This window comes from Fragaria vesca, linkage group LG3 (assembly GCF_000184155.1).
Source record: "Fragaria vesca subsp. vesca linkage group LG3, FraVesHawaii_1.0, whole genome shotgun sequence".
Taxonomy (NCBI): Eukaryota; Viridiplantae; Streptophyta; class Magnoliopsida; order Rosales; family Rosaceae; genus Fragaria; species Fragaria vesca.
In genome coordinates, this window is record NC_020493.1 from 24,019,436 (window position 1) to 24,044,116 (window position 24,681).

General features: G+C 38.9%; 5 protein-coding genes and 1 pseudogene across 5 annotated transcripts; 4 read left to right on the forward strand and 2 right to left on the reverse strand.

The window, feature by feature from the left end:
* Positions 1 to 102: 102 nt before the first annotated feature.
* LOC101309809 (tubulin alpha-1 chain-like) lies at positions 103 to 2,848 on the reverse strand. Its single transcript, XM_004294960.1, has 5 exons — positions 2,613 to 2,848; positions 1,770 to 1,984; positions 1,483 to 1,682; positions 720 to 1,228; positions 103 to 619 (listed from the first exon to the last, which is right to left on the reverse strand). The coding sequence occupies exons 1-5, from the start codon at positions 2,723 to 2,725 to the stop codon at positions 304 to 306; spliced, it is 1,353 nt and encodes a 450-aa protein (XP_004295008.1). The 5' UTR covers positions 2,726 to 2,848; the 3' UTR covers positions 103 to 303.
* A 3,018-nt stretch (positions 2,849 to 5,866) lies between these two features.
* Positions 5,867 to 9,312, forward strand: LOC101310100 (mitochondrial dicarboxylate/tricarboxylate transporter DTC-like). The gene is made up of 6 exons (XM_004294961.1): positions 5,867 to 6,112; positions 6,314 to 6,397; positions 7,018 to 7,079; positions 7,264 to 7,625; positions 8,423 to 8,637; positions 8,781 to 9,312. Exons 1-6 carry the CDS (start codon positions 5,996 to 5,998, stop codon positions 8,835 to 8,837), a joined length of 897 nt encoding a protein of 298 aa, XP_004295009.1. The 5' UTR covers positions 5,867 to 5,995; the 3' UTR covers positions 8,838 to 9,312.
* A 1,305-nt stretch (positions 9,313 to 10,617) lies between these two features.
* On the forward strand, positions 10,618 to 12,674 carry LOC101310391 (mitochondrial dicarboxylate/tricarboxylate transporter DTC-like). Its single transcript, XM_004294962.1, has 4 exons — positions 10,618 to 10,984; positions 11,096 to 11,157; positions 11,267 to 11,592; positions 12,034 to 12,674. Exons 1-4 carry the CDS (start codon positions 10,775 to 10,777, stop codon positions 12,252 to 12,254), a joined length of 819 nt encoding a protein of 272 aa, XP_004295010.1. The 5' UTR covers positions 10,618 to 10,774; the 3' UTR covers positions 12,255 to 12,674.
* Positions 12,675 to 13,004: 330 nt separating this feature from the next.
* Positions 13,005 to 15,317, forward strand: LOC101310679 (mitochondrial dicarboxylate/tricarboxylate transporter DTC-like). The gene is made up of 5 exons (XM_004294963.1): positions 13,005 to 13,215; positions 13,334 to 13,395; positions 13,551 to 13,912; positions 14,742 to 14,923; positions 15,007 to 15,317. The coding sequence occupies exons 1-5, from the start codon at positions 13,027 to 13,029 to the stop codon at positions 15,043 to 15,045; spliced, it is 834 nt and encodes a 277-aa protein (XP_004295011.1). The 5' UTR covers positions 13,005 to 13,026; the 3' UTR covers positions 15,046 to 15,317.
* Positions 15,318 to 15,361: 44 nt separating this feature from the next.
* On the reverse strand, positions 15,362 to 20,600 carry LOC101310972. Its single transcript, XM_004294964.1, has 6 exons — positions 20,537 to 20,600; positions 19,899 to 20,170; positions 19,158 to 19,809; positions 18,871 to 19,070; positions 18,047 to 18,291; positions 15,362 to 17,560 (listed from the first exon to the last, which is right to left on the reverse strand). Exons 2-6 carry the CDS (start codon positions 20,168 to 20,170, stop codon positions 15,837 to 15,839), a joined length of 3,093 nt encoding a protein of 1,030 aa, XP_004295012.1. The 5' UTR covers positions 20,537 to 20,600; the 3' UTR covers positions 15,362 to 15,836.
* An 866-nt stretch (positions 20,601 to 21,466) lies between these two features.
* LOC101293968 lies at positions 21,467 to 24,365 on the forward strand (annotated as a pseudogene).
* Positions 24,366 to 24,681: the final 316 nt, after the last annotated feature.

Below are 24,681 nucleotides of genomic sequence, written 5' to 3' on the forward strand. Positions count from 1 at the left end.
AAACCGGCATGAAATTGTCTGTCACTTTTCATGAGGAACATCAATCATTTTCGTGCAACCATCGTGAAGGGTGTCATAAAAGAGATTAAAATGCACCAAAATAAGGAAACTTGAGAGAGGTTCTTCACACTTCTTAAAATGTCACTTCATGTTCATGGATACCACAAATAATAAAGACAAATCAGGACATAATGACATAGTTCTTGTGACAATATCTCAGCAGATGTTGCATCATTGTACTACACAAAACGAAAGGAACAACCGAGACAGTGGGAGATGGTTGAACGCTCTTGCATATCAACTTCAGTACTCTTCACTTCCCCCCTCTTCATCATCTACACCTTCAGCACCGACTTCCTCATAATCCTTCTCAAGAGCAGCCAGATCTTCACGGGCTTCTGAGAACTCACCTTCTTCCATGCCTTCACCAACATACCAGTGAACAAATGCCCTCTTTGAGTACATGAGATCAAACTTGTGGTCAATGCGTGAGAACACCTCTGCCACTGCTGTGTTGTTGCTGATCATGCAAACTGCTCGCTGCACCTTGGCTAGATCACCCCCAGGTACAACTGTTGGAGGTTGATAGTTAATACCGCACTTGAAGCCAGTAGGGCACCTGATACAACCACAAGATCATCAGATGAATTATTTAGAAAGAGACTAAACAAATTAGTAAGTTTCATCCTTTGATTTTCCTCCTTGGGCATTTTTCTTACCAGTCAACAAACTGTACAGTCCTTTTTGTCTTGATAGTTGCTACAGCAGCGTTAACATCCTTGGGAACAACATCTCCTCTGTACATTAAGCAGCATGCCATGTACTTGCCATGCCTAGGATCACACTTTGCCATCATGCTTGAGGGCTCAAAAACTGCATTGGTGATCTCAGGAACAGAGATCTGCTCATGGTAAGCCTTTGCAGCTGAGATAACAGGAGCATATGAGGAGAGCATGAAATGGATACGCGGATATGGTACAAGGTTAGTCTGGAACTCTGTGATATCTACATTGATGGCTCCATCAAACCTCAATGATGTTGTCAAGGATGAAATGACTTGTGATATCAATCTGTTCAAATTAGTATAAGTTGGTCTCTCAATGTCTAGGGATCTTCTGCAAATGTCGTAGATAGCTTCATTGTCCAAGAGCACAGATACATCTGTGTGTTCAAGGAGAGCATGAGTAGAAAGAACACTGTTGTAAGGCTCGACAACTGCTGTTGAAACCTGAAATGCAGAAGAATTAAACCATATATGAGTTTCAGTTTATAATTGTCCTATAACTTCCCTCTTCCTTTTTCCTAAAGTAATATATACTTTCATCATTATGTTAATATAGAAACATCTAACTACAACAGAACAGCATATAAATTTCTAAGAATAATCATTTCTAGATGATGTTCCATATGCCAAGTTTGTACACGAAACTACAATAAGCCATTTCAGGAGTAGAAATCAATAACATTTATAGCTGCAAGTACCTGGGGAGAAGGATAGATGGTGAATCCGAGCTTTGACTTTTTCCCATAATCCACAGACAAACGTTCTAACAACAAGGACCCCAGACCAGAACCAGTACCACCACCAACAGCATTGAACACCAAAAACCCTTGTAAACCAGTGCAATTATCAGCCAACTTCCTCACTCGATCAAGGCAGAGATCCACAATTTCCTTTCCAACTGCATAGTAAAAAACGGAAGGTTAAATTGACAAGATCAGCATAATAAAAGAGCTCCTCAATGCAATTCAGAAGCAAAATATCTTACCTGTATAATGTCCTCTTGCAAAGTTATTAGCGGCATCTTCTTTACCAGAAATGAGCTGCTCGGGGTGGAATAGTTGGCGGTAAGAGCCGGTCCTAACTTCATCAATAACAGTTGGTTCCAGATCAACAAATATGGCCCTAGGGACATGCTTGCCCGATCCAGTCTCACTGAAGAAGGTATTGAAAGCATCTCTTCCAACACCTATAGTGTTGTCACTGTCAAGACAAACACAAAACAGAACACTCCATTAAGCACTCACATTATATACCATCTCTACACATACAATTTTGACAACTGCAAAATGGAATCTAAACAATATACAGAAGATAATAATACAATACATCACTCTAATTTCCAATCCCACCCGAATCAAGACGTCTTGGTTACAAAAACCTTAGTACCTTACAGAAGAAGGAAACACACACTCTCAACCCTATCAAATCCAACTCCTTCCAAACTTCCTTTTATGCAGTTTTCAGTTTCACCATTTACAAGGAATATCCATAAAATCCACTCATCGGATCCATCAAAGCTACACAAAAGTGACATATAAAACCAACCCCAAAACCTAAACTCCCACAAACACAAATGCAATAAACAAACACCCATACCTACACAACCCTTTACCAGAAAATATCAGTCCATAAATATCAAGATCTCAAAACATCCCTAAAACAAAACACAACCAACCATTCACAAAAAAGACCTAATAACACATCAAACCCATCACCACACAAAAACCCACCAAAGATAACCAACAAAAAACCCAAAAGCAAGAAACTTTACACAGAAATGACAAAAGGGTATGCGAATATAGAAGAAAGAATCAAAATTTTCACAAACCTAGGCATCTGACCATCAGGCTGAATCCCATGCTCAAGACAATAAAGCTCCCAGCATGAATTCCCCACCTGAATTCCAGCCTGCCCAATATGAATGCTTATGATCTCTCTCATCTTTCCTCTCTCTCTCACTCTTAAAAATCAGAGCTTTATGAAAGAAGAAGTGAAACAAACTTGAGGGGATTCAAAACACTATAAACAGGTCTTGACTGGTTCCTTGTGTGTATGAGTGAACGTATGATAGGGTTGTGTGTGTGATATTTCTTTTTTGTTTCTCTTTTTTTTTTTGGAGATAAAACTAGAATGGAAAAAGGTTTCAAGTCCGCTCTGCGAAAAAAGGGGGTTTTATGTGACAGCTTGCCCTTCCTTTTGCTACTTGGCGCCAGCCTACCCGGATGTGCCGTTTTACTCTTTTGCCCCTGATCGACCTCAATTAACCTCAATTATGGAGTGAGATAATAATACTATAAGCGGGATTGTTCGAAGATAATGGTACTATAACAGGGTAATACGACAAGATCAAGAATTGGATTTGGTGGGGGTAGAATGGGGAAAAAAATGTGAATTCTTGGCAGGACCAGCTTGGCCACGTTAAGGCAAGCCAAGTGTCACTCCAGTTGGATTCGATGTTACACTTACTGGTAACATTTTTCATTTTTCAAATTTATTTGTTAAAAAAAAATCTTAAAAGAAAAAAATTAAATTTGTTAATTACAGATTAAAAGGTTTTGAAAGACCCAAACTTTTTCAGTTTCTAATTACTTACAACCGACAATACATTTTATTATTTTTATTGATTAATGGGAAATGAGTGAGATATTAAGTTAGAGTTAGTTATAACGTTCAATCATGTTTAGAGTTAATCAGATATATATTATTACGAGAATATTAGTTTCATACGGAGTAATTGATATACAAAAACCAACTTGCAGTATTGGTGAAATATGAGATGCACCGTTACAATCATTACTCATGATGAATGGTGAACCTTCGATGGTTGCTCACTTGCTCCTATCCATGACAAATATATATATTGGTTATGTTGAAGGCTAGGCTGTCTGTTCAACAAATTCTTGTGTAATTGAAGAGTGGTAGAACTAATTGACTTGAAGGATTAATCAGAAATACTAGATGTCTTTTTCGTTTGGTCATGTCAATAATTCTAGCAAGCTACGAGTGTGTGACATAGTTGATGAATAGAAAAAATAAAAAATGCAAAAAATCCCAACTACTAGTGGACCTAAGTAGCTCCAAATTGATCCACTTTTTTTTGTTGTTGGTTTGTATCAATCCTTTGTTTGCCGGCTGTTGGATCAACGGGCTTGTTTTCCTCCTAGTTCTATTGTCATAGTCCACAAGACATCAAAGTCGGGCTTCTTTTCTATGTCAGGGTTGAGTCCATGGTTCCACAGAGAATATCTAAAAGGTTTAAGTTGGAGGTTGGGCCGCATCATAAATTGAAGTGAACCACTAATCCACTCTTTGGCCCTATGCCATCACATCACAGTGGATAATACTAATATTCTCACGCACGAAATGATAGTGTCAATTTTTTTTCTTTTCTTTTTTGCCTTTTCTCTTTCACCAAACTATCCTTCCAAATTTGGAACGATATTTGGATAAAAAAATAAAATAAAAATATGGAACAAGACGATTGGACATTGGTTATGTGGAAAGAAGAGTGTTCGACATAGTTTTATTTATAAATTCTTTCATTTGTTTAGTTGTGAATCATGATTATTGATTCTATTTATCGAGTTATCGAAGCTTAAGACCAATCTAGTCATTCTAAATTTGGAACGATATTTGGATAAAAAATAAAATAAAAATTTGGAATAAGACGATTGGACATTGGTTATGTGAAAAGTAGAGTGTTCGACATAGTTTTGTTTGTAAATTCTTTCATTTGTTTAGTTATGAATTGTGATTGTTGATTTTACTTATTGAGTTATCGAAGCTTAAGACCAATCTAGCTAGGAGCATTGCTTAATAGTTAATACAAATGGAGCTGCTGATCCCTGCCATTAGCATAGCACATGCCAACACATTTTAAGTTTTTAACTCTTGTATTTATTGTACAAATCCATAATTGAAAGAATAAAATGTTTTTAAAAACTCTGGAGTGAAGTGCAGAGGGGACAAAGTTGTAATTGAAAGGGTGTGGATGCATAAACCTTGGTTGGATAAGCTGGGATCCTCGTGAGGCGGGCAATGAGCAAGTTGGCAACATGAATCTTCCGCTTTGAATTCCCCAAAGTACCCCCTACAGAACATGGATTCTCTGAAAAATATCGATCATTTTGTAGTATATACATATGACGTTTTCATGTCCAATGAACACAAATATTCTTAGCGTTATTCCCACTGTGCAAGCGTGATATTAGTCTAACAAAATAGTGTGATATTTTTTCAGAATACTTGACCAAATTACTGACTTGTTCTCCTGTGTTATTTTATTATCTACTGTTTGAGGAAATTTTGATGTGTGTTATTTGATTATAGGCTGTAAAGTGTGTCTTGTGTACAAGTATAAGGCAAGCAAAGCAATGGAATTCATTCTTTCTTTGGTCATAAGTCGGTTTTAACAGAAGGTCAAAGTTGCTACACCATCTGCAGGTTCTCTTTTAGTGCAAACCAAATCAACACTGCAACAAACCACACCACCTACCCACCAAAATGACTCCTTTATCCATGCATGGCCCTTCATTTCCTCTCCTTATTTAGCTATTTTTCTAGATCTCAAGTCGACTTCTCACTTACTTAAATTTGCAACTAAAATGCGTGTCTTTTTCCTTTTAAGAAAAATGTGTGTTGTGTCAAAAATTCAATTTTCGGTAGTGTTTTAATAAATGTTCAATCTTGTATCAAAGATTTGGTATTGCTTTTTACTTTGACAAGAAAAAGGATATTAAAACCACAATCAAAATTAGTCAACAAATGCATACTTTGCAAGTAGTATGATGGGGATTTGATTGAACCAATTTTTCCAAGTTCCATAAGTATACTAAGCTTGTAAGTTGAGAAAGTGTTGTAACCAACCACATTGAACAAGGGGGATATGGGAAGGCTGTTGCTATTCCTTTTGTAATGAAAAATCTATAAAAACAAATAAAGGTCACACAATTCAGTCAGCTAAAGTGGGTTGAGCACTGTAATTCCATAGACATCTGAGGTCATACAACAAAGTATTTTCTTATTTTTTATAAATAATAATATTGTGGGCTGTGAGGAAAGCAAAGGAAGGAGTGTAGTTGTTGTTAATACTTATATTTAGGAGCTCCTCCTTTGTGTTCTCCTCCTTTCTCTCTCACTCTAAAGCAGCCTCCTTTGAGTCTCTCATCTCCTTCCTTGAGCTCTCACCCTTTCAGACTTCAAATCCAAATTATGGGAGACAAGGATAAGCCCAAGTCTGGTGTCTGGCCAACTGTTAAGCCCTTCGTCAATGGCGGAGCCTCTGGTATGCTCGCTACCTGCGTCATCCAACCCATCGATATGATCAAGGTGAGTCTTGAACCCCATCAATATTGCATCTTTTCTTCAAATTTGTGAGATTTGGATTGGACCCATGATTCCTACAAGCTTAAAGTTGGTTTCTTTTGATGGGTTTCAGATCTGTGATTTGTGGGTCTGTTTCGGATTTTGATTTGGTTTAGTGGTGTAATGTGGCTTGATGGGTTTAATTGTTGTGTTGATTTGGTGTAGGTGAGAATTCAATTGGGTCAGGGATCAGCTGGACAAGTTGCCAGGACCATGATCAAGGAGGAGGGTTTTGGTTCATTGTATAAGGTAAGCTTATTTGGTGTGATTATAGTTTGAGCTTGAGTTTTTGATACATGATATTATTTAGTGCTGGATGTGTTCTTTTGAGGTCTCCCAACAAGGTGTGGGATCTTAAAATTAGCTTTGAATTTGTAGCAGTGAAGTTACTTGTAGGAATTGGGAATGATTTAGAATATCTCGATGCCAATCAGAGATGCAATCCTTTCCTCATTCCCAATAAAATGGAGACTGTTATAACATTTGCTAGATTGGTTTAGCGAGATTTTAGATGTGTTTTTGTAGGAACCCTATAGCCTAACCCACAGGCTGTGACTTTGATATATATGCATCTGAAACACGAGATTGGAAAACTATAGGTTCTTATTTGGAGTTTACACTGATGGATTTTTGTATGGGAATATACATAAATTCTGGCTTCAACTGTATCTTGTTACGTGGTTATCAAAATGTGTCATTTACCAAGTTGTTTCAAATTGATCATCTGCTACATTTAGCAGGTCCATGATGGTTGCCTTTCATTGCACCTCAGATTTTGATGCTCAAATGTCAATTTTTTTTTTTTGGTTGAACTTTAGTTACACAGTGCATGTTAGATTAATTTTTCTATTTGGAATTCTTATGTGCAGGGTCTTTCTGCCGGACTTCTGAGACAAGCTACATACACCACAGCTCGTCTTGGATCATTCAGGTGAGTGTTTTTCAGCAATCAGTAGTCGAGTCAGATTGCATCCGGCTACTTTAGATTTGTTTATTTAAAGCTCTCTTAATGCTCCATCCAATTTTATGAATCTTGTTAAGTAAGTTTATCATGTGATGTTATATGTACTGTGATGATTACATAGTAACATTATTTATTCAAAAAATCGGTTTAGGATTCTGACGAACAAAGCAATTGAGGCTAATGATGGGAAGCCCTTGCCCCTGTACCAGAAAGCCTTGTGTGGGCTAACTGCTGGTGCTATTGGAGCAACTGTTGGAAGTCCAGCAGATTTAGCTCTCATTCGTATGCAGGCAGATGCCACTTTACCCCTTGCTCAGCGCCGTAACTATACAAATGCTTTCCATGCACTTGGTCGTATTGTTACAGATGAAGGGGTTTTGTCACTTTGGAAGGGGGCAGGACCCACTGTTGTAAGAGCAATGGCATTGAACATGGGAATGCTTGCCTCTTATGACCAAGGTGTTGAGTTTTTCAAGGATACCCTTGGTTGTGGTGAAGCTACTACAGTATTGGGTAAGTTTCTCCCCCCCCCAGTAGTGTGTGTGTGTCTGGCAATGAGTTTCTACTTGGTTGATATTTACTGGATTCAGAAATTTCTTGAATGTAGATTGTTTTTCGTCTAATTGTTCACATGAGGATTGCAAGTATACAATATTGTTAACATGGCATGACAAGCAATTTCTGTTAGTATGCTATGGCACGTTTGGAGTTTGCTGCAAAAAATTTATTAAGAAAAGATTTTTATATCGTCAAACTTGTATTTATAATTCTACATATATTATTGACCAACCCCCTTTTGAATAATGTCAACTTGTATTTATAATTCTACATATATTATTGACCAACCCCCTTTTGAATAATGTCAAAATATTGATCTTTTGTATAATATTGAAATTCTAATAAAGCTGTAATTTTATTTTCCAATTACGTCGTTTGAATGTGTACTGCTCTTTCTGCATCATCAATTCATAATCATATGTTTGCAATAGTTTAGAAGTATAGTTCCTTGAATTAATCCCCCTTGTACTAAATTACATTTCACTGCCCTGAAAGCAAAAACTCACTTCAGACAAAAAGTTGAGTGAAATGTTTTTTGGAGATGACATTCTCCTCTAGTTGGTGGATAAATCCTTTTTGTTTAAACATCTTGCATCACAATAGACACAAAATTACTCTGCTCTGAGGAAAGTCAATGCAGTTTGGATAAAAGAACTTGAGCTGTGACACTTGTGAATGCCTTTTTGTTTCATTACTCATGTACCAACTAAGATCTGTTTGGTTGAATTGAAACGTATCTGTTCTCTGTGTAGGTGCAAGTTCTGTTTCAGGATTTTTTGCTGCAGCCTGCAGTTTGCCCTTTGATTACGTGAAAACACAGATTCAGAAAATGCAACCTGATGCTGAGGGGAAGTTTCCATACACTGGGTCTTTTGATTGTGCCATGAAAACCTTGAAAGCAGGAGGACCATTGAAATTTTACACTGGGTTTCCAGTATATTGTGTTAGAATTGCCCCCCATGTCATGGTACTTTCTCTCTCTGTTTCATACATTCACTCACTTGCACACAGTTTGGATTTGCAGGGAAAATGATGGGTGTTCTGTTTGTATATAACCGTCTTTGTGTTTTTCTTGATGTTATTCTGATTGTTTGATGCTTGGTTATGCAGATGACATGGATCTTCCTCAATCAGCTCCAGAAGTTGGAAAAGAAAGTTGGGTTGTAGTTTTCTTGCTGGATGAATGCTATTTCAACCAGTGTTGAGTTCAAATTGCAAACAATAATTTTTAGCTATGTTGTAGTCCCCTTGTTGGCCGTTTCACGCCCACAAAGTCAAACAATTATTGGAATTTTTATAGCAGGATTGGAGTAGGATTTACTGAAGTTCAAATATTTGTACTAGTAATTCTTAGGGCGTGTGTGGAATAGGATATTACACCCCTGCTGATTCTGAAGTTGAGAAAATCTCATTAGGCGCCTGAGCAAGGAAATGTTGAAGTGAAATAAGTTTTGTACACCATAAACAGGGGTTTGACATTTTGAGCATCAAGTTTTGCAGTGTTTTCAATGTTGCAAATCGTTGAGTTCTCTGCATAATGTGTTATTTTTTGGCTTGAAATTCACTCTGATTTCATTGCAGCTATAGTTGAATTCTCCATAATTGTGGATCTCCACTCCAATAATATATATTTTTTTGAAACTAAAATTGAAACTTCCCTTGTGGGTTTGATGGTGTGAAATCTTTCAATGTTTTGCCGCACGTTTGATATCAGTTCACTATTACTACTACTGCTACTACCATGAACTTCCAATTGTTACTACCTCCAAGTTTACTTTTTTCAGTTACTTTTGTTTGTTCATCTCATGTATGCAAGGTAAATATGGAAAGAGAAAGCATCTGTAATGGTAAATAAGTTGCACAGTACTGTACATATTCATGATTTCATTCACGAATATATATTGAACTAATTAGCCGGTAGACTTGCCAAATTAGGACACTCTTGTACTAGTCCATAGTTGTGGCTCTCTTCTCTCCCTCGGTACTCGGCTACCATTTTCCAGCTTGATCTTTTTAGGAGCGGTTATGCTAGAGGGTTCTCTTTGTAATTTTGTTTTATCCATAATGAAAAACTCATAGTAAAGGCAAACATTGTTTGTGGTACTCTTTTCTGAAATAGAGTGCAACTCATGTTTTCTGGTTCGTTTTATCGTTTATTAGTATAAGAACGACTACACGAGTGATAAGACCCTTCTTTTCAAGACTACTAAAAGAAAAGAATTGAGGTCCTCTCTACTTCTCCATTGCAATTAAAAGAGTGCAGAGGTTTTGGTGAGCAAAAATGAAGATCATGGAAGAGTTGAAAGACAGAGCAGAGAGCCAGAGATTGAGGGCTTGAAACCCTTTTGGGATCCCTCCTCCTCCTTCTACAGTGCTAAAACCCTTTCTGATATGTGATCTCTCCTCTCGAACACGTAACACATGACGAAACAAGTTGTTGGCCTCCAAAGTTCAAAATCGGATTGCCATTAACAGATGATGAAAGTTTTGAGAGATATTCATCATCTGTTTTCATGAGTTGAAGATGAAACTTGTCCGTAGACTGGCTGGATTGAGATGGACCTAGTTCTCATTTTCAACCCAAGACAACCCACTCCTTCATTCGTAAGACCACATAACAACTTTAAATGTCAAATGCAAATGTTGTTACGTGATAACTTAAATTTTGGTAACACGTTATCTGAACCCACTCTCACTTTCCATTTTTTGTAACTTAAATTTTGTCTTTAGTGACTCAAAAGAATAAGAATGATGACTAAAAATAAAAAGTGTAAGTTTGAATTTCAATTTAGGGAGTTTGGATTTCACTTCCCATGTAAATATTCTTCCTAAAAAAAAATGCAAAGGTAAATATGGAAAAAGAAATTTTAGGTAAAAGGTTGCACCTGTGATGGTACACAGCTAAGCCACACTGTACATATTCGGTCACCATAAAGTCATAAATTCATGACAGACGTTACCAGAGAGTAGCTAGAACACTGAAATGGAATGGCAGGACTCCTCTTTCTGGTTCCTCTAAAAGGTCTTTCTTTATTAGTGTATGTCCATTTCAGTAGAAATTATTAAGCTAGAGATCCACAGAGAGAAAGAGAGAGGTCCAGACTATGGAAGAGAAGAAAGTGGAGATTGAGGAGTTGAAACCCTTAAGGATGAGTAGTACTCCTCCTCCTCCTCCTTCAGTGCTCAAGCCATTTGTAGATGGCGGACTCGCCGGGCTTCTTTCCTGCGGTGTCAATGGGGCCATCGATTACTCAAGGTCCATTTCTAACGACGCTCGATATCGAAATCATCCTAACTACGTGCTCAAACGCAAGGTACACCCTAATCCCAGCTGCATACTCGTTTAGTTTAAGAGGCACATGACACACAATTTAGCATGATTTGCGTACCCAATGTTACTAAAGCTGTTTGCAAATGGCTTACAGATGATTCCTGGGTTGGTTTTGATTGATGCTTTTGCTTTTAGTCAGCTACTTGGATATTACAAGTAAGTTTTGAACTTTGAAAACTAGAGCCTATCAATTTCGTTTATGTTAAGCATCTTCAATCATTTCTAGAAACTATAGGACTTAAGCTAGTTTTGTTAATGTTTATAGCATTGTGAGAGGAATAGCAGTTGCTAGAAATGATGGCGCACGGCCAAGTCTTTACCAGGAAGCTTCTAGTGGTTTGATTGCTGGAGTAGCTACAGCGTATCTCAGAATTCCATTCGAGGTAATTTGTCTACATAGGCAGGTTAAATCCATGGGACCAATTGCACAGTGGAGTATCAGAAAACTTAGTGTGTTGCAAATATTGAGAGCTGGAGGTCCTTTGTTGAAGAGAAATGCTGGGTTAGGCATGGGTATGGTTGCAGCCTATAATCCAAGTGTCCATTATCTCATTGAAACTCATGGTTTTAGTGAACAGGCTGCAAAATGTGGTATAGTTTCTTTCCTTATTACTGAAGTTGAGGGCATTATTTCATTGCTTTTTATATCCATGATATATATCCCACATATCTGGTTCAGATAACGTGTTAGACATCCATGGAATTTAATTGGTAATGACCTATAGACATAAAGGAACTGAAAACTTCCTTCATGCCAATTAGACATCCAACTTGTCTGTCTTTTTAAACCTATCTAATGATGATCAGCTTCTGCTTTTGTTTTTGAGGTCCAAGAAAATGAAGAATAAATTCTGGTTATGAAAGACTAAATAAGTGCTCTCTTAATTTGGAGCACTTCATTTTTCATTCTCAAAAGAAATCTATTGGCTCCATACTTGTGTTCATTTTAGATATGCAATCAGCTGAATTGAATTGAGCTGTGTTCTTGACCAAAAAAGAAGAAGAATGAAGTTGTTTTCTATTTGTTTTCAGGTGCAGAAGCTATCTCAGCATTCTCAGCAGCAGCTTGCGCACAACTGGCACACCATGCTAGCTCCTTCAATTCTGTGCGTCAAACTCTAAACTCAAAAGGACCCCTTGCATTCTTTGAAGGATTCTCTGGTCTTTTTTCCCGAACCCTACCAACGGTTGTGCTATTCTGGGCTTCTTTAGATGTTGTCCGGGGAAATTTCCAACCACCAACTGAAGTATAGCAACCTTTCTCGGTGAAGCATAGCAGTCTTTGGGTTTTTGCGATGAGAACTGATGTTTGGATCAGTTCATTACCATCCGACCTATCTTGTATGCATTTAGACTCTTTGATAAATATTGGTCAAGCTTCTCTTCCATCAGAAATCCTGCCCTCCTCTCTTTAAATCTACCGGTCTGGTTTCAGTTTGCATGTACACTCTTGACTTTGACATGACTTATATATATATATATTCTATTACATGTGTGACTTGTATAAATATGATGATCTATTACTGTATGATGGTTCACAGCAGAGTCACACAGTACAGCTGTACAGACAGTGGACTCAACACACTAAAATGGTGTGGCATTACTCCTCTTTCTGGTTGCTCCAGAAGGACTCTCTAAGAGACCTCAGTATCTGAGTCTAACCTACTAAGGGATACCCTTAATATCTACACACACCTTAAGTAGGAAGACGAAGAAGAACCTTGATTGCCCAGACTCTGAGACTCTTACATGCGCGACGTCTCTTTTCTGAAGTAAGTGAAGGTGCTATTTGTCCCAATGTATTCGGTTATATTACATAATACGTACGTATCCAGAAGGCGTATCCGGACCGTATACACGCGATATCAGAGATTTGTATATACTTGGGCCTAAGCGGGCTAGGCGGTTTGCAGGATAGACTCGGGCTGGGGGTCCCACCTTTAAAAATGTAAAAACCCACACTTTTTGGTGAAGGCATAGATAGAAAGAGTGGCGGGAGAGAGAGAAGCAGAGAGAGCGAGGTTGATGAAGGCAGGCTACGACGTGTCGTTGATTGAGCGTTGGCCGTCGCTAACGCCGTTTGTGAACGGCGGACTCGCTGCGTATCTTCAAGGGTTGTCCATTTATGTCCCTTTCGCCGCCGTCTACTACTCCCCGCTGTTATCTCACGTCCGCCGTAGTCCCAAATTTCTGGGCTTTAACGTTCTTGCCAAGGTCCCCCATCTTTCTTTTTCAACTCCCAGTGTTTTGGGTTTCTTGAATTTTGATCAAGAAAGTGAAATGTTCAATTTTGACATTAAACTTGCGGTGAACTTGGTTCTTGTTTTTGCAGTCTTGCCCTGATGGGATTGTGATTCGTACTTTGTCTGCAAGCCTTAAACTTGGATTGTTTGAGTGAGTTTTCAAGTACCCAATTAACACATTGGGAAATGATCACTTTGTTGTTTGATGGGTTTCAACTATATTCTGATTGGTTAATTTTGTTTCATTAATTGTATGGTTTTCGAAAGTAGATTAGAGTTTTGATTTTATGGCCTTTGTTCTGTTAGGACTCTAAGAAACAAAGCAACTGCTAGCAATGATGGAATGTCATTAACTCTTTATCAGGAAGCTGCTTGCGGGTTGATTGCCGGCGCGGCTGAGGCATACTTCAGTTTTCCATTCGTTTCTGCGTGTCTGCCGCAGGTTGATCCGACAACCTTAGCAGTAGTGCAGCGTGCCAAATACAGAAACCTTTGTGATGCTTTGTACTCTATGAGTGCCAATGGAAAACTTCCGGAGCTATGGAGAAATGCTGGTCCGTATGTGAAGACAAGAATGGGGACAAATGTGGGTATGCTCGCATCATATAATCCAAGCCTCCAGTATCTCAGGGACTCGTGTGGTTTAAGTGAAACAAGAGCACAGCTGGGTAAAAATCCTCCCCTAATTACTTGATTTTTCAGGCATTAATAGCTTGATAAAAACTTGTCTGTACTATACACTTATTTCGCAACACAATGTTAAAACTCCTTATTCACAGCAGAATGGCACATAGGACAATTACATTTCCGTTATCATATATTTGGTTGTTATTTTGTTGTTGGTATTTAGTTTGATGACCAACATATGCAGTTCTTACCGTTCTTAAATGGATTCATACCTTCCCTCAATCCATTGTACTATTTCTGCCCCAGTGGTTTAGGTGCATACGTTCTCACCTATATGTGATATGGGAAAATAAAAAGAGGGAAATAGTATTATCTATGGAAAAGGCGGTTAGACATAACAAAACTGAAATACATGAATCTTCCTGAATGTAATTCAAGTTTTCTAATTTCGTTTCTGGAGATATGAAATTCTAGAATTCTTAAGCCAACCATCTATTTGGACCTGAAGATAAACAAAGGGCATGCTAGTTAAATTTACTAAGCTGTGCCCTTCCAACTAGTAGCCCTAAGATTGTTGTATTGATAGATTTCCTGAAATCTCTACTACATTTCTTAAATCAAATGAATGGTAATATTACAAGTAGATTTCTGATATTTTAACTTCAAATGTTGGAAGTTTGAATTTGATAATTTTGGCTCTTTTGTACCATTAAACTTCGACGCATTCTAGATAGATATAAAAGAGAATGCTCTCGATGGAGTACTTGTTTTCTGTGAATTAGGACAAACTCTGCTTGTTTATAAAAGACCATGATCCACAATGTCTCATTCCTTGATTTGTATGCAATAATATCGTATTCTTTTGTTTAGGTGCAAGTGCGGTTTCAGCCTTCTTTGGTGCAGCATGCTCTGTACCAGTAAAAAATGTTCTAGCACATGGGGAAAGTGGCTCCTCCCTGGATTGTGCCCTTAAAATCCTAAAATCAAGAGGATCCCTTGCATTCTTTTCAGGATTTTCTAGACAATTCGCACTTGTTGGACCTCCCATCATGGTACTCCCTCCCTCATGAATACACATTTGTTTCTTTGTTTGCAAGTAACTGGCCAGTTATAATATTTTGCTTCATTGTTGCAGATTCTATGGTTTGCTTATGAAAATGTTCGGAAACATTAATGATATTCAAATTGGACTGGAGCAATCTAAATTCAAGATATGTTATTATGAAGTTGGTATACCACAGAGGCACAGATACTGGCCCCTTTTGGTCTCTGGCTTTGTCAATGAACCTCGACTCTAGCCTCAATAGCTATAAATGATTAAATGTAATGAAGCTGTAAGTCATCCGTTACATGGGACTACATTCTGACCTTGTTAATAGGGAACTACATTCTGACCTTGTTAATAGGGACGAGGAACTGACAAGGCAATGTAAAGGAGAAAATCTTGATGCAGTTGTGTAGTTACTTTGTTCTGTATACAGGAGCAAATTGCGTAATCAGTTTATTATGAGGTAAAGTGATATAACTTGTTTGAATGAATTTTCAATACGAGCCCTCATCTCTTTCCTTACATTTATAAGCCCCTACTAATCTGATTGAAGGCATAAAGCAGTCCTTGATCACTAGAACAAAGTCACAAACTACTGAACTACCTTAACAGCTTCAATTCAGCTATGTTGGCCTCCAATGTTCAAAATCAGGAGAGTGAACACAACCGCTATATAAACTGATCTATTGAAGAGTGTACATGAAGAAACCCTAAACGCTAATTGTTTTTCTTGTTCAAGAACCTTAACGCTCAACCTGTCCCGTGTTGAACTCCGTAGTCATCAAAACTCAAAAGGCATTAGCAGATTCACCTCGAGCATTTTCCTCGGCAGAAGTAACATTGATGTTACTGTTAACTGGCTGACGGATGACCTCATTGTTGTCCATGATTTCAGCACCCTCTTGAAGTTTACACTTTTAAAGATGAAATTCAGTGATTGAAGATGGCTTCTCAGCAGATCCAGTTTCAGTAGCCCCATTCTCAACAGGCAGCTCTTCCTTGTTGCAACTTGATGTAGATGAGAACTTGAGCAAGGGTTCTGAGTACACAACCATCACATTGCCAACTGATTTTGAATCCTGACTACAATCTGAACCATTTATCATACAACCACGAACCCCGTCCAATGTGGAAGGATCATCAGCAGACAGTTTCTGATTACTTGTGCTTCCGTTCTCACTTTCAATTTCCATTGTATCATTTTCTAAATTGATATCTGAAGTTTCAGCCACTTCAACAATTGGTAATTCAACAGGCATAGATGCAGAAGCAGAGGTCTTCTCATAAACAGTGTTGTTAGGAGATCTTTTGGAAATAACAGCAGGCTCAATACCGATTTCATGGCTGTGGTTACCATTAGGATAGGTAACTGCACTATGCTCCACCAAGTCTATTCTGTTTTCAGTTTCAATTTCCATGCTCTCATTTTCTTTGACATCTGAAGCTTGTGGTTCAACAGGCACACATGAAGATGGAGAGGTATTGTTATATACTGTATTGTCATCACATACTCTCGAAATAACGGCAGAATTGACATCATGGCTGTGGAGATCATTCGGATGGCGTACTGTGCATTGCTCCACAAACTCCATAGTTGAACATGGGATATCAAGGGAAAGCGGATCTGTATTCAATACATTTTCTTTGCAATTTTCATCTAACATATCATCCTCATTTTCACTTGAATTAGAGAGAGCATCATCCGCTGAAAGCAGCTCTTCAGTTTCTGTGTTAACCAAGGGCCTCTGACTGCTTCCTGAGAGGACACCACTAGACACAACCTCATCAACAGAATGTAATCCAGGTGGAGAAATACAGATGGATGATGGGTCAACATCCATCTCAGAAGTATTTTCTTCTCCACAGCCCTCATTATATATGCCATTTCCACATGCAAACGGACTCCTCGTTTCAGTAGTCACAACAACATGCTCATCCACACAACTATTCTCATTATGTGCCTCTTCACTTGCTGGACCCTCATCTATTAATACTTGATCTTTATCGGCTAAAGCTGTCACCATAGTGCTATTGCTGCTTTCCGAATTAGGTCCGCTTAACTGGTTATGTACAAAGGCCGCTAAAGAAACAGCGTGATCACGAATTAAAGAATCATGAGGTGGCATATGGAGCATATCAAGCAAGGCCTGGTGGAACTGCAATAAGTTGACAGATGGCATGGGATGACTTCTTTTCCTGCAGACACTAATAACCTTGAGTATATGCTCGCACAGGTTCCCCATTTCTGCCCAACTGCAGTTGCAAATGCCGAATTGTGAACCAGGGTTCCAAACAACATAAGTCTTTTCATTGTCAAGCTGGTCTGTAACTTTTGCACATGTACCTTCAATAACAACATTAGAGTCTGGAATCTCCAAAGCTGTTCGCCAAGATGTTAAACCGCTCACCCACTCATCTTTCCAGTATCGTGCAAAGTCATCCTTCTCAGAGTATTCATCAAGCCAGAAATAGGAATGCACTTGGGTACCCAGCTTATGAACCAGCCAATCAACTCTATTGTAGACACTGGGTTTCTTCTCATTTAATAACCTCAGCTTCAGCTGGTTGTGGAAGAACTCCATTGCTGCACATGTTTCCTGGCTAGCGAGAGGAAGACTTTGTAATGCAGTAGTCCACTTCCCTAAGCCAAAAGACATTTTGTAGTATGAGTATTCAGAATCAAAAGAAAAGAGCCTCTAATAAGAGAAAAAGAGATAAAGAAAACAAAATGACCACAGGAGTCACACAGTACTGAAAAAACCTTGACCCCATACCATAAATTGATCTTCTGAAAGCTAAAGATTTCTGTACAACCCGCTGCCAAATCCGTAGGGCATATGAAAACATATATACATAGTAAAACAACCTTCACGTATGAAGGGACCAAAATAGACACACATGCAGGGTCATTATTAGGTATGTTACTAATATGCATGACTGTTCGTACATTAGTATGCATCTAAGTAGGTATAAGTATTTGTGCTTTAACCTGTACATATGCAAGTTAATCTTCTGTTAAGTTCGCAGGACAGCTAAATATGAATATGTGTTGTGATCATTACCACACACATGTTAGCTTTATATCATAGGGTAGAATATACCTCTACTTAAGATGATAGTGACCAACCTATTCTAGGATACCATGTTGCCTTAAAATAATCCACAAAATCTGACGCATCAACAAAATCTTCCATGAAATCCACAAACAAACCATCAGTTCCTCGTCGTTGACATATGATATCCACTGCCTGATGTAGCCTTCTTGCTATTGTAGCTCGCATCTCCTCCTCTGAACATTTCCTTACCAAGTTTTTATGCCATGCATGACGAACCCGCCAAAAGCTTATCAGCACTGAGCAGTGAAATACATCCCTGCATCCAATGAAGAGAAAAGCATTTCCATAAGCTTCAACTCATCAACTGAAAGAAGAAAAATATATACAGCTCCGGGTCATTTCAAACAGTTGCCTGTATTGCCACTGACCCAAATCCTAAAAGGAAATCTCATTAAATAAAGAAATTATATTTATCAGCCTTCAACTTTGATTGTAAACAGGGCTATATATCCTATCAATCTCAAATCATTCGTTGTCAAAATCACATGCACTAAAACACACAATCCTGGTGCATCAACTAAAACTCTGAATGAATAAGCACTTGGACCCTATCATTTGGTGGGCACAGATGAAAACCAAAGTTCTAGGAAGTCGTATTTTGAAGTTTCAAGATTAGGCATTGATTCCAAGGACCCAGCCCACCTACTTATCATATCTAAACTGAAAGCACATAGGTCTTCCTATAAGTAAAACTGATATTGTATGAACTATTTTAGAAAAAAAAAATATTATAGTTGGTTCACATTGCCACTTTCATAGAAAAAGATCTATGGCAGAATAGTAGCTTATCTGAATCATCCGTTGTCCACTTAAAGTTTAAACAAGGAATGAGCACCTGATAGTGAGTACATCAGCCTGAGGATCATCCACTATGAACCCAGCCAACTTCCATGAAGGATCTTTCGCTTGAACTCTATTGTAAAGAGCTCTCATCCATTTATAGGTATCAGAACTTGCAGATTTTGGATTCACTATCCATGCTACCGGAATGGCCTTGTTGTCTTGGTTAAATACAAGGAGACTATGAACCGGATACTAGATAGCATTCCGACATGGACATGGTCAGTTTCTCATTTTATTAACAATACTAGTTAACAATAAAAGGTTACAAACTAAACAGACCTTTAATTTGTTTGTTCCGAATCTTGAATCAGAGGCTATTAGGCTGTAATTGCCAAAGCGAATCATCTGCTGCAACTGCCAATCTGTTTGAATGCCCAAAGTGAAAGGGTCCGTCTCAGAGAAATCCTCATAGAAGAAAATACTACTTTGATGGGTTTCCACCCACAAGCTGATGCTAACTGCGTCATCGGAATCCAATTCATATGTAGAACGTCGAATGTTCCTCTCCTGACTGCGAACAGACCTATGGGTTAAGAGGTCATCACGATTACATGGACCACCTTGTCTTTCTACGGATTCAGAGTGTCTCTGCATTATGGTCTCCACAGAGACCCCCACATATAGCAAAGATAACACACGAAGGCGTAGATCCTCAGAGATGTGTGGGGCAAACATAGCGCGCGTTCCAGCTGCCATCTTGTCTTCTGGGCCATGGCATGGCAATCCTTTCTTATCCACATGCTTAAAAGAATTATATACAAGAAGCGCTACTGAGGGTTCAGCAATTAAGCGTTTCACTATAAAGTGGCAGGTACAACCTCTCTTGGTGTTTGGTCTACCGGAATTTTTCTTCTTTGGGGCAAAATGAGTCCTACTGGGTCGTCTAGAGCCACCCGCCCTGTGATCATCAGGACCAAAGGAGCACCAATATCTACACATTGAAAAGATGACAAAGTTAAGCCGGAAGAACGCAGGAAGGCACTGCCTGCAATGGACAGAGAAAAGAAAGACAGAACTTACAGAATATATTCAAGGATTCCATCAACCTTTGGTTTGAAATTAGCCTTTGCGTGCCGCTTCCGCCTCGCTTCAACATGAAATTTCGTTGGACACTCTTTGTTGGCGGATTCACCCCTGACAAAATCATCAACTCTGGCAAAGGGGATCACAGCAACTCGATCTTTCTTGTCGCACCAGCCTTCGACCTTGGACCACACAAGATCAGCAGCACAAAACTCCAAAGTCGGAGGATTCTGCACAGGAAGAGACAGAATCTCATCCCATCTAGCCATCTACAAAATGTACCCAACACAAACCACACATTATAAATCACTAATACAACTTCATTACAAAATCTATAAAAGATTCCAAATTTTTGGCCTGTAAGTACTGAATTCAGCTCAAACCAAGCAAGCTAGCACAATCGGAGTCACCTCTATCACATAACAATGCATAACATTCGCTCAATTATAAACTATCTAAGTTCATACAAACAATCTCACAGCTCAAACTATCACAAAATTCCATGAATTTAATCAGTAAAGAAGAAAAGTCGATGACTTTGGGAAACCAGTCCCAGTTCCAGAAAATTGTGTCAAAAAATTTCATTTCTTTTTGGTTGCAGTGAAGTCTGTGAAAGCAAACAGATTAGGGTTTACCTGGTAGACTGAGAAGGGAAGAAAGGCGCCGCCTTTGAAGATTGAAACAACAGACGGACTGAACCCCTAGAACCCTAAACCCTAAAATCTCTGCAATCGAAAAGCTAGAACAAAAATGAAAATGAAAACACAACAGACAGAGAGACAGAGGGTCCAAGTCGAACAAGTGAACAACTACTTGGGATTTTTTTAGGCTTTTTTTATTTTAAAGGTGGGACCCTCCAGCCCCCGAGTAGGCCCACTACCTGAAACCGCCTAGCCGTGAACGAGCTTCGTCTAGCCCGCTTAGGCGGTGACCCTTCAGCCTGGAAAGGCCCACTAATCTCAACTCCGCTTAACCCGCGTTTATGTCTAGCCCACGTTTATTTCTGTTTGTATAGTATTATTGACCAGACTCTATTTTATAGAAAATTCTAGTAGTATATCATATGATATACTAGAAGTAACAAAATGACTATGTAATGATCATTTACCCTTTCAAAATCCCTCATATGTCATACAACTAACTGATAATGATCTCAACATTATCAGTTACGTTACCAAACCAATAAGTTCAAAGTTGACCGACGATGTGTGTTGTATATGTAGGAAAAATGAATTAATTAGCTGCATGTAGACGTCTCTCTCTACGAGAGAAAAGTCCTAAAAACGACTTAAACAATGATTAATCAAAGCTAACGTTCCAACTTGTAAAATGGGTTGAGAATAATCAAACTAGCTAATTCCAAAACTCTGTTGTCACGAGATATTTGATTATTAATAAAGGTAATAGTAAGGAGTTGGTGAGGACTTGGATTACCAATCTAATTAAAACACGACTCAGCTAATTGGTGAGGACTTGCACACCTCACCACAATTTGGCTATAAATTCATTTGTGTCCAGCATCGTATCACCGTGAATTCTCCAACAAATAGAGCCTCAAAAATATTATGGATATCTATGTCTACTTCAACCCTATTTCTCGCCTCATTCTTCAGTTCCTGCTCTTATTAATCTTGGCCTCTTCATGCCTAAACACCAGTAGTACTGTGGAGTCATGCATGGAGGAAGAGAGACAGGCGCTTCTCAACTTTAAGCAAGATCTTATTGATCGATCTGGAAGGCTTTCTTCTTGGGTTGGTCATCAATGCTGTGAATGGAGTGGGATTTCGTGCAACAACCACACAGGTCGTATTGTCAGGCTTGATCTTCGTAATCCATATCCATATCCGCCATTCAGTGAGTTTTATGATTACAGCTGGAACTACACCAAATTTAATGAATCTTGTTTAGGGGGTAAGTTACATCCTTCTCTACTTGGCTTGAAACATTTGAGTTACTTAGACCTAAGCCAGAATTGTTTTCATGGGATTCACATTCCTAACTTCATTGGTGACCTAACAAGTTTGAGGTATCTCAATCTTTCATATGTTTCGAGGTATGGTTCATTTGTGGGAGAGATTCCACCATCTCTTGGTAACCTCTCAAACTTGAACTATCTTGACCTCAGTGATGCTGATTACGATTACATCAGTGATGTTTATTCCAAAAGCTTGAATTGGCTTTCTCATCTCTCTTCCCTGAAATACCTAAACCTCGGAGGTGCGAACCTTAACAACACCGCAGTAAGTTGGCTGCATGCTGTTAACATGCTTCCTTCACTCTTAGAGTTGCGTTTGTCTTTTTGCCAAATTGATGGAAACCAGGTTCCACTCTCGCTACCAACAATTAACTTCACATCTCTTTTGGTCCTTGATGTGTCATATAACGATATAAATTCTTCATTTCCTAAATGGTTGTTTAATCTTACCAGTCTTACAGAACTCGATTTAGGGGGTAATCCTTTCCTTCGCCCCTCTCTTGAAGAATTCGTAAGACTAAAAGCTCTAGAACACCTTGACTTATGGGGCATTGGACTCAAAGGTCAATTACTTCCGTTTGGGAATTTATGCAAGCTAAAGTCACTACGTCTTGCAGACAACGAATTTGATGGGGGGATTGAAGAGTTTCTGAGTGGTTTTTCAAATTGTTTCTTCTAATAGAATGGAGTCACTAGAATTATCATATTGTGGGCTGGAAGGGGAATTGCCTAGTTCATTAGGAAAGCTGAAAAGCCTCCAGCTTCTTTACCTCAGCGGCAATTCTTTTTGGGGATCCATTCCTGAATCTATTTTCAGCGACTTATCATCATCCCTCAAGACACTGTACTTGAGTGATAATCTTTTCAATGGTTCCATTCCTGAAAGTTTGGGACAACTCAGTCAGCTCGTTAGGCTTAGTCTGTCTTCTAATTCATGGGAAGGCAGTTTAAGGGAAGCACATTTCATAAATCTCACAAGATTAAAGTATATAGGTTTGACCACAGAACGACCTGTGCCTATCATTTTCAACTTGACCGATTATGAATGGATTCCTCCTTTCAAGCTCGGATCACTTTTCATGGACAACTGTCGAGTAGGCCCTGGTTTTCCGGTATGGCTTCAATCGCAAACCGAGCTCTCATATGTCCAGGTTACGAATGCTGGAATCTCAGGTGCAATACCAGAGGAATGGATGTCTAATATCTCTTCCCAAATCGAAAGTTTGGATTTATCTTACAACCAAATCAGCAGAAAGCTTCCCCTCCAATTCAACTTTCCAGATCTGAAGTACATATACTTCAGCCACAATCATTTAGATGGCACTATTCCATCATCCATCTGCAGCATTCAATCTCTATATTCCCTTTCTCTAAATAACAATAAGTTTTCTGGAGAATTCCCTAAAGAATGGAGTTCGTGGAGCCGCATAACCTTTGTGGATGTCTCAAACAACAATTTGTCTGGTGAAATTCCAAGCTCGATGGGCATTCCAAGTTCTCTTTTTATATTAAAGATGGACAACAATCAGTTAAGCGGAGAAATTCCTTCCGCCTTCCAAAATTGCTCATTTTTGCAGAGACTTTCTCTTGGAGGCAACAAATTCATCGGAAGCATACCTTCTTGGATAGGATCAAAGGTATCCAGGTTCAAAGTGCTACAATTGCGATCAAACTCTTTAAGCGGACATATTCCTCACCAATTGTGCAGTCTTCCTCTCCTTCAGTTCCTAGATCTTGGTCACAACAGATTTTCAGGGACTATTCCCAAGTGTTTGAATAACTTGACTGCTCTAGTCTCTGGTCCGGATGGCTGGGGTATCTTTAGTGACTTTGAGGAAACAACCGTGACAACAAAAGGAAGAGAAAGTGAATACTTCACTAGACAGGCGATGCTTCTGACCATTATTGATCTTTCTTCAAACGATTTAGAAGGTGAAATTCCTGAAGAAATAAGCAGCCTCGTTTCATTGGGTACCTTGAACTTGTCCATGAATCAATTGAGTGGAGGTATCCCCTCCAAGATCGGAAACTTGTATCGGCTCGAAACTCTTGACCTCTCCCAGAACCGGCTCTCAGGACACATTCCTCAAAGTCTCTCAAATATGACATTCTTGTCTCACTTGAACTTGTCTCACAACAAGTTGACCGGAAGGATCCCATCAGGCAACCAACTTCAGACGCTCGTTGATCCATCTATTTATGAGGGCAATTCACTTTGTGGATTTCCACTTCCAAAATGCCCAGAAGACGAAGACAACATGCATGAGCCTGATGTACAAGAGAAAAAAGATCACGGAGATGATGAGGAAAAGCTTGGTTTCTATACCAGCGCGGTGCTTGGATTCATCGTAGGCTTTTGGAGTGTGTGCGGCACATTGATATTGAAAAAGTCATGGAGGTATGCCTATTTTCAATTCTTTGATCACATCAAAGACAAAGTAACACTGTCAATTGCATTGAGAGCAGCTCGTCTCCAAAGAAGAAGCTGATTGGAGACAGAACACATATTCGATGGTTTCTATATGTTGCTGTTGTTATTTTGGTAATGGCAGCAACATTTATCACCTATGCTTTTCTTTTTCACTTGTATTGTCAGTGAGGTGTGTATGGTATATCAAGTTTAGCTTTTGTTTCTGGTAGAAAGTTGTGAAAATTCCTTTTTAAGAGGTAAGGTTCTGATGTCCCCCTCTTGGTTTGTATATTTTTCTGTTTCGTATGAATAACATGGGGGGATTTGGGGGGTGGTGTTCACCTTCCAACGGCAAGAGCTCCTTATAGAGGAGTGAAAATGCGTACGGGTTATTG

What these genes read in the sequence shown, in the direction of transcription:
- LOC101309809 (XM_004294960.1), bottom strand. Translation starts at nt 2,725, where the DNA reads ATGAGAGAGATCATAAGCATTCATATTGGGCAGGCTGGAATTCAGGTG. An exon ending in CCATCTATCCTTCTCCCCAG is followed by an intron (nt 1,229 to 1,482) that starts GTACTTGCAGCT and finishes TCTGCATTTCAG; the next exon opens with GTTTCAACAGCAGTTGTCGA. An exon ending in ACTGTACAGTTTGTTGACTG is followed by an intron (nt 620 to 719) that starts GTAAGAAAAATG and finishes TGGTTGTATCAG; the next exon opens with GTGCCCTACTGGCTTCAAGT.
- LOC101310100 (XM_004294961.1), top strand. Translation starts at nt 5,996, where the DNA reads ATGGGAGACAAGGATAAGCCCAAGTCTGGTGTCTGGCCAACTGTTAAG. An exon ending in GTTTTGGTTCATTGTATAAG is followed by an intron (nt 6,398 to 7,017) that starts GTAAGCTTATTT and finishes TCTTATGTGCAG; the next exon opens with GGTCTTTCTGCCGGACTTCT. An exon ending in GCTCGTCTTGGATCATTCAG is followed by an intron (nt 7,080 to 7,263) that starts GTGAGTGTTTTT and finishes AAATCGGTTTAG; the next exon opens with GATTCTGACGAACAAAGCAA.
- LOC101310391 (XM_004294962.1), top strand. Translation starts at nt 10,775, where the DNA reads ATGGAAGAGAAGAAAGTGGAGATTGAGGAGTTGAAACCCTTAAGGATG. An exon ending in ACTACGTGCTCAAACGCAAG is followed by an intron (nt 10,985 to 11,095) that starts GTACACCCTAAT and finishes AATGGCTTACAG; the next exon opens with ATGATTCCTGGGTTGGTTTT. An exon ending in CAGCTACTTGGATATTACAA is followed by an intron (nt 11,158 to 11,266) that starts GTAAGTTTTGAA and finishes TAATGTTTATAG; the next exon opens with CATTGTGAGAGGAATAGCAG.
- LOC101310679 (XM_004294963.1), top strand. Translation starts at nt 13,027, where the DNA reads ATGAAGGCAGGCTACGACGTGTCGTTGATTGAGCGTTGGCCGTCGCTA. An exon ending in GCTTTAACGTTCTTGCCAAG is followed by an intron (nt 13,216 to 13,333) that starts GTCCCCCATCTT and finishes TTGTTTTTGCAG; the next exon opens with TCTTGCCCTGATGGGATTGT. An exon ending in CTTAAACTTGGATTGTTTGA is followed by an intron (nt 13,396 to 13,550) that starts GTGAGTTTTCAA and finishes TTGTTCTGTTAG; the next exon opens with GACTCTAAGAAACAAAGCAA.
- LOC101310972 (XM_004294964.1), bottom strand. Translation starts at nt 20,170, where the DNA reads ATGGCTAGATGGGATGAGATTCTGTCTCTTCCTGTGCAGAATCCTCCG. An exon ending in TCGGAACAAACAAATTAAAG is followed by an intron (nt 19,071 to 19,157) that starts GTCTGTTTAGTT and finishes AATGCTATCTAG; the next exon opens with TATCCGGTTCATAGTCTCCT. An exon ending in GCTGATGTACTCACTATCAG is followed by an intron (nt 18,292 to 18,870) that starts GTGCTCATTCCT and finishes CATTGGATGCAG; the next exon opens with GGATGTATTTCACTGCTCAG.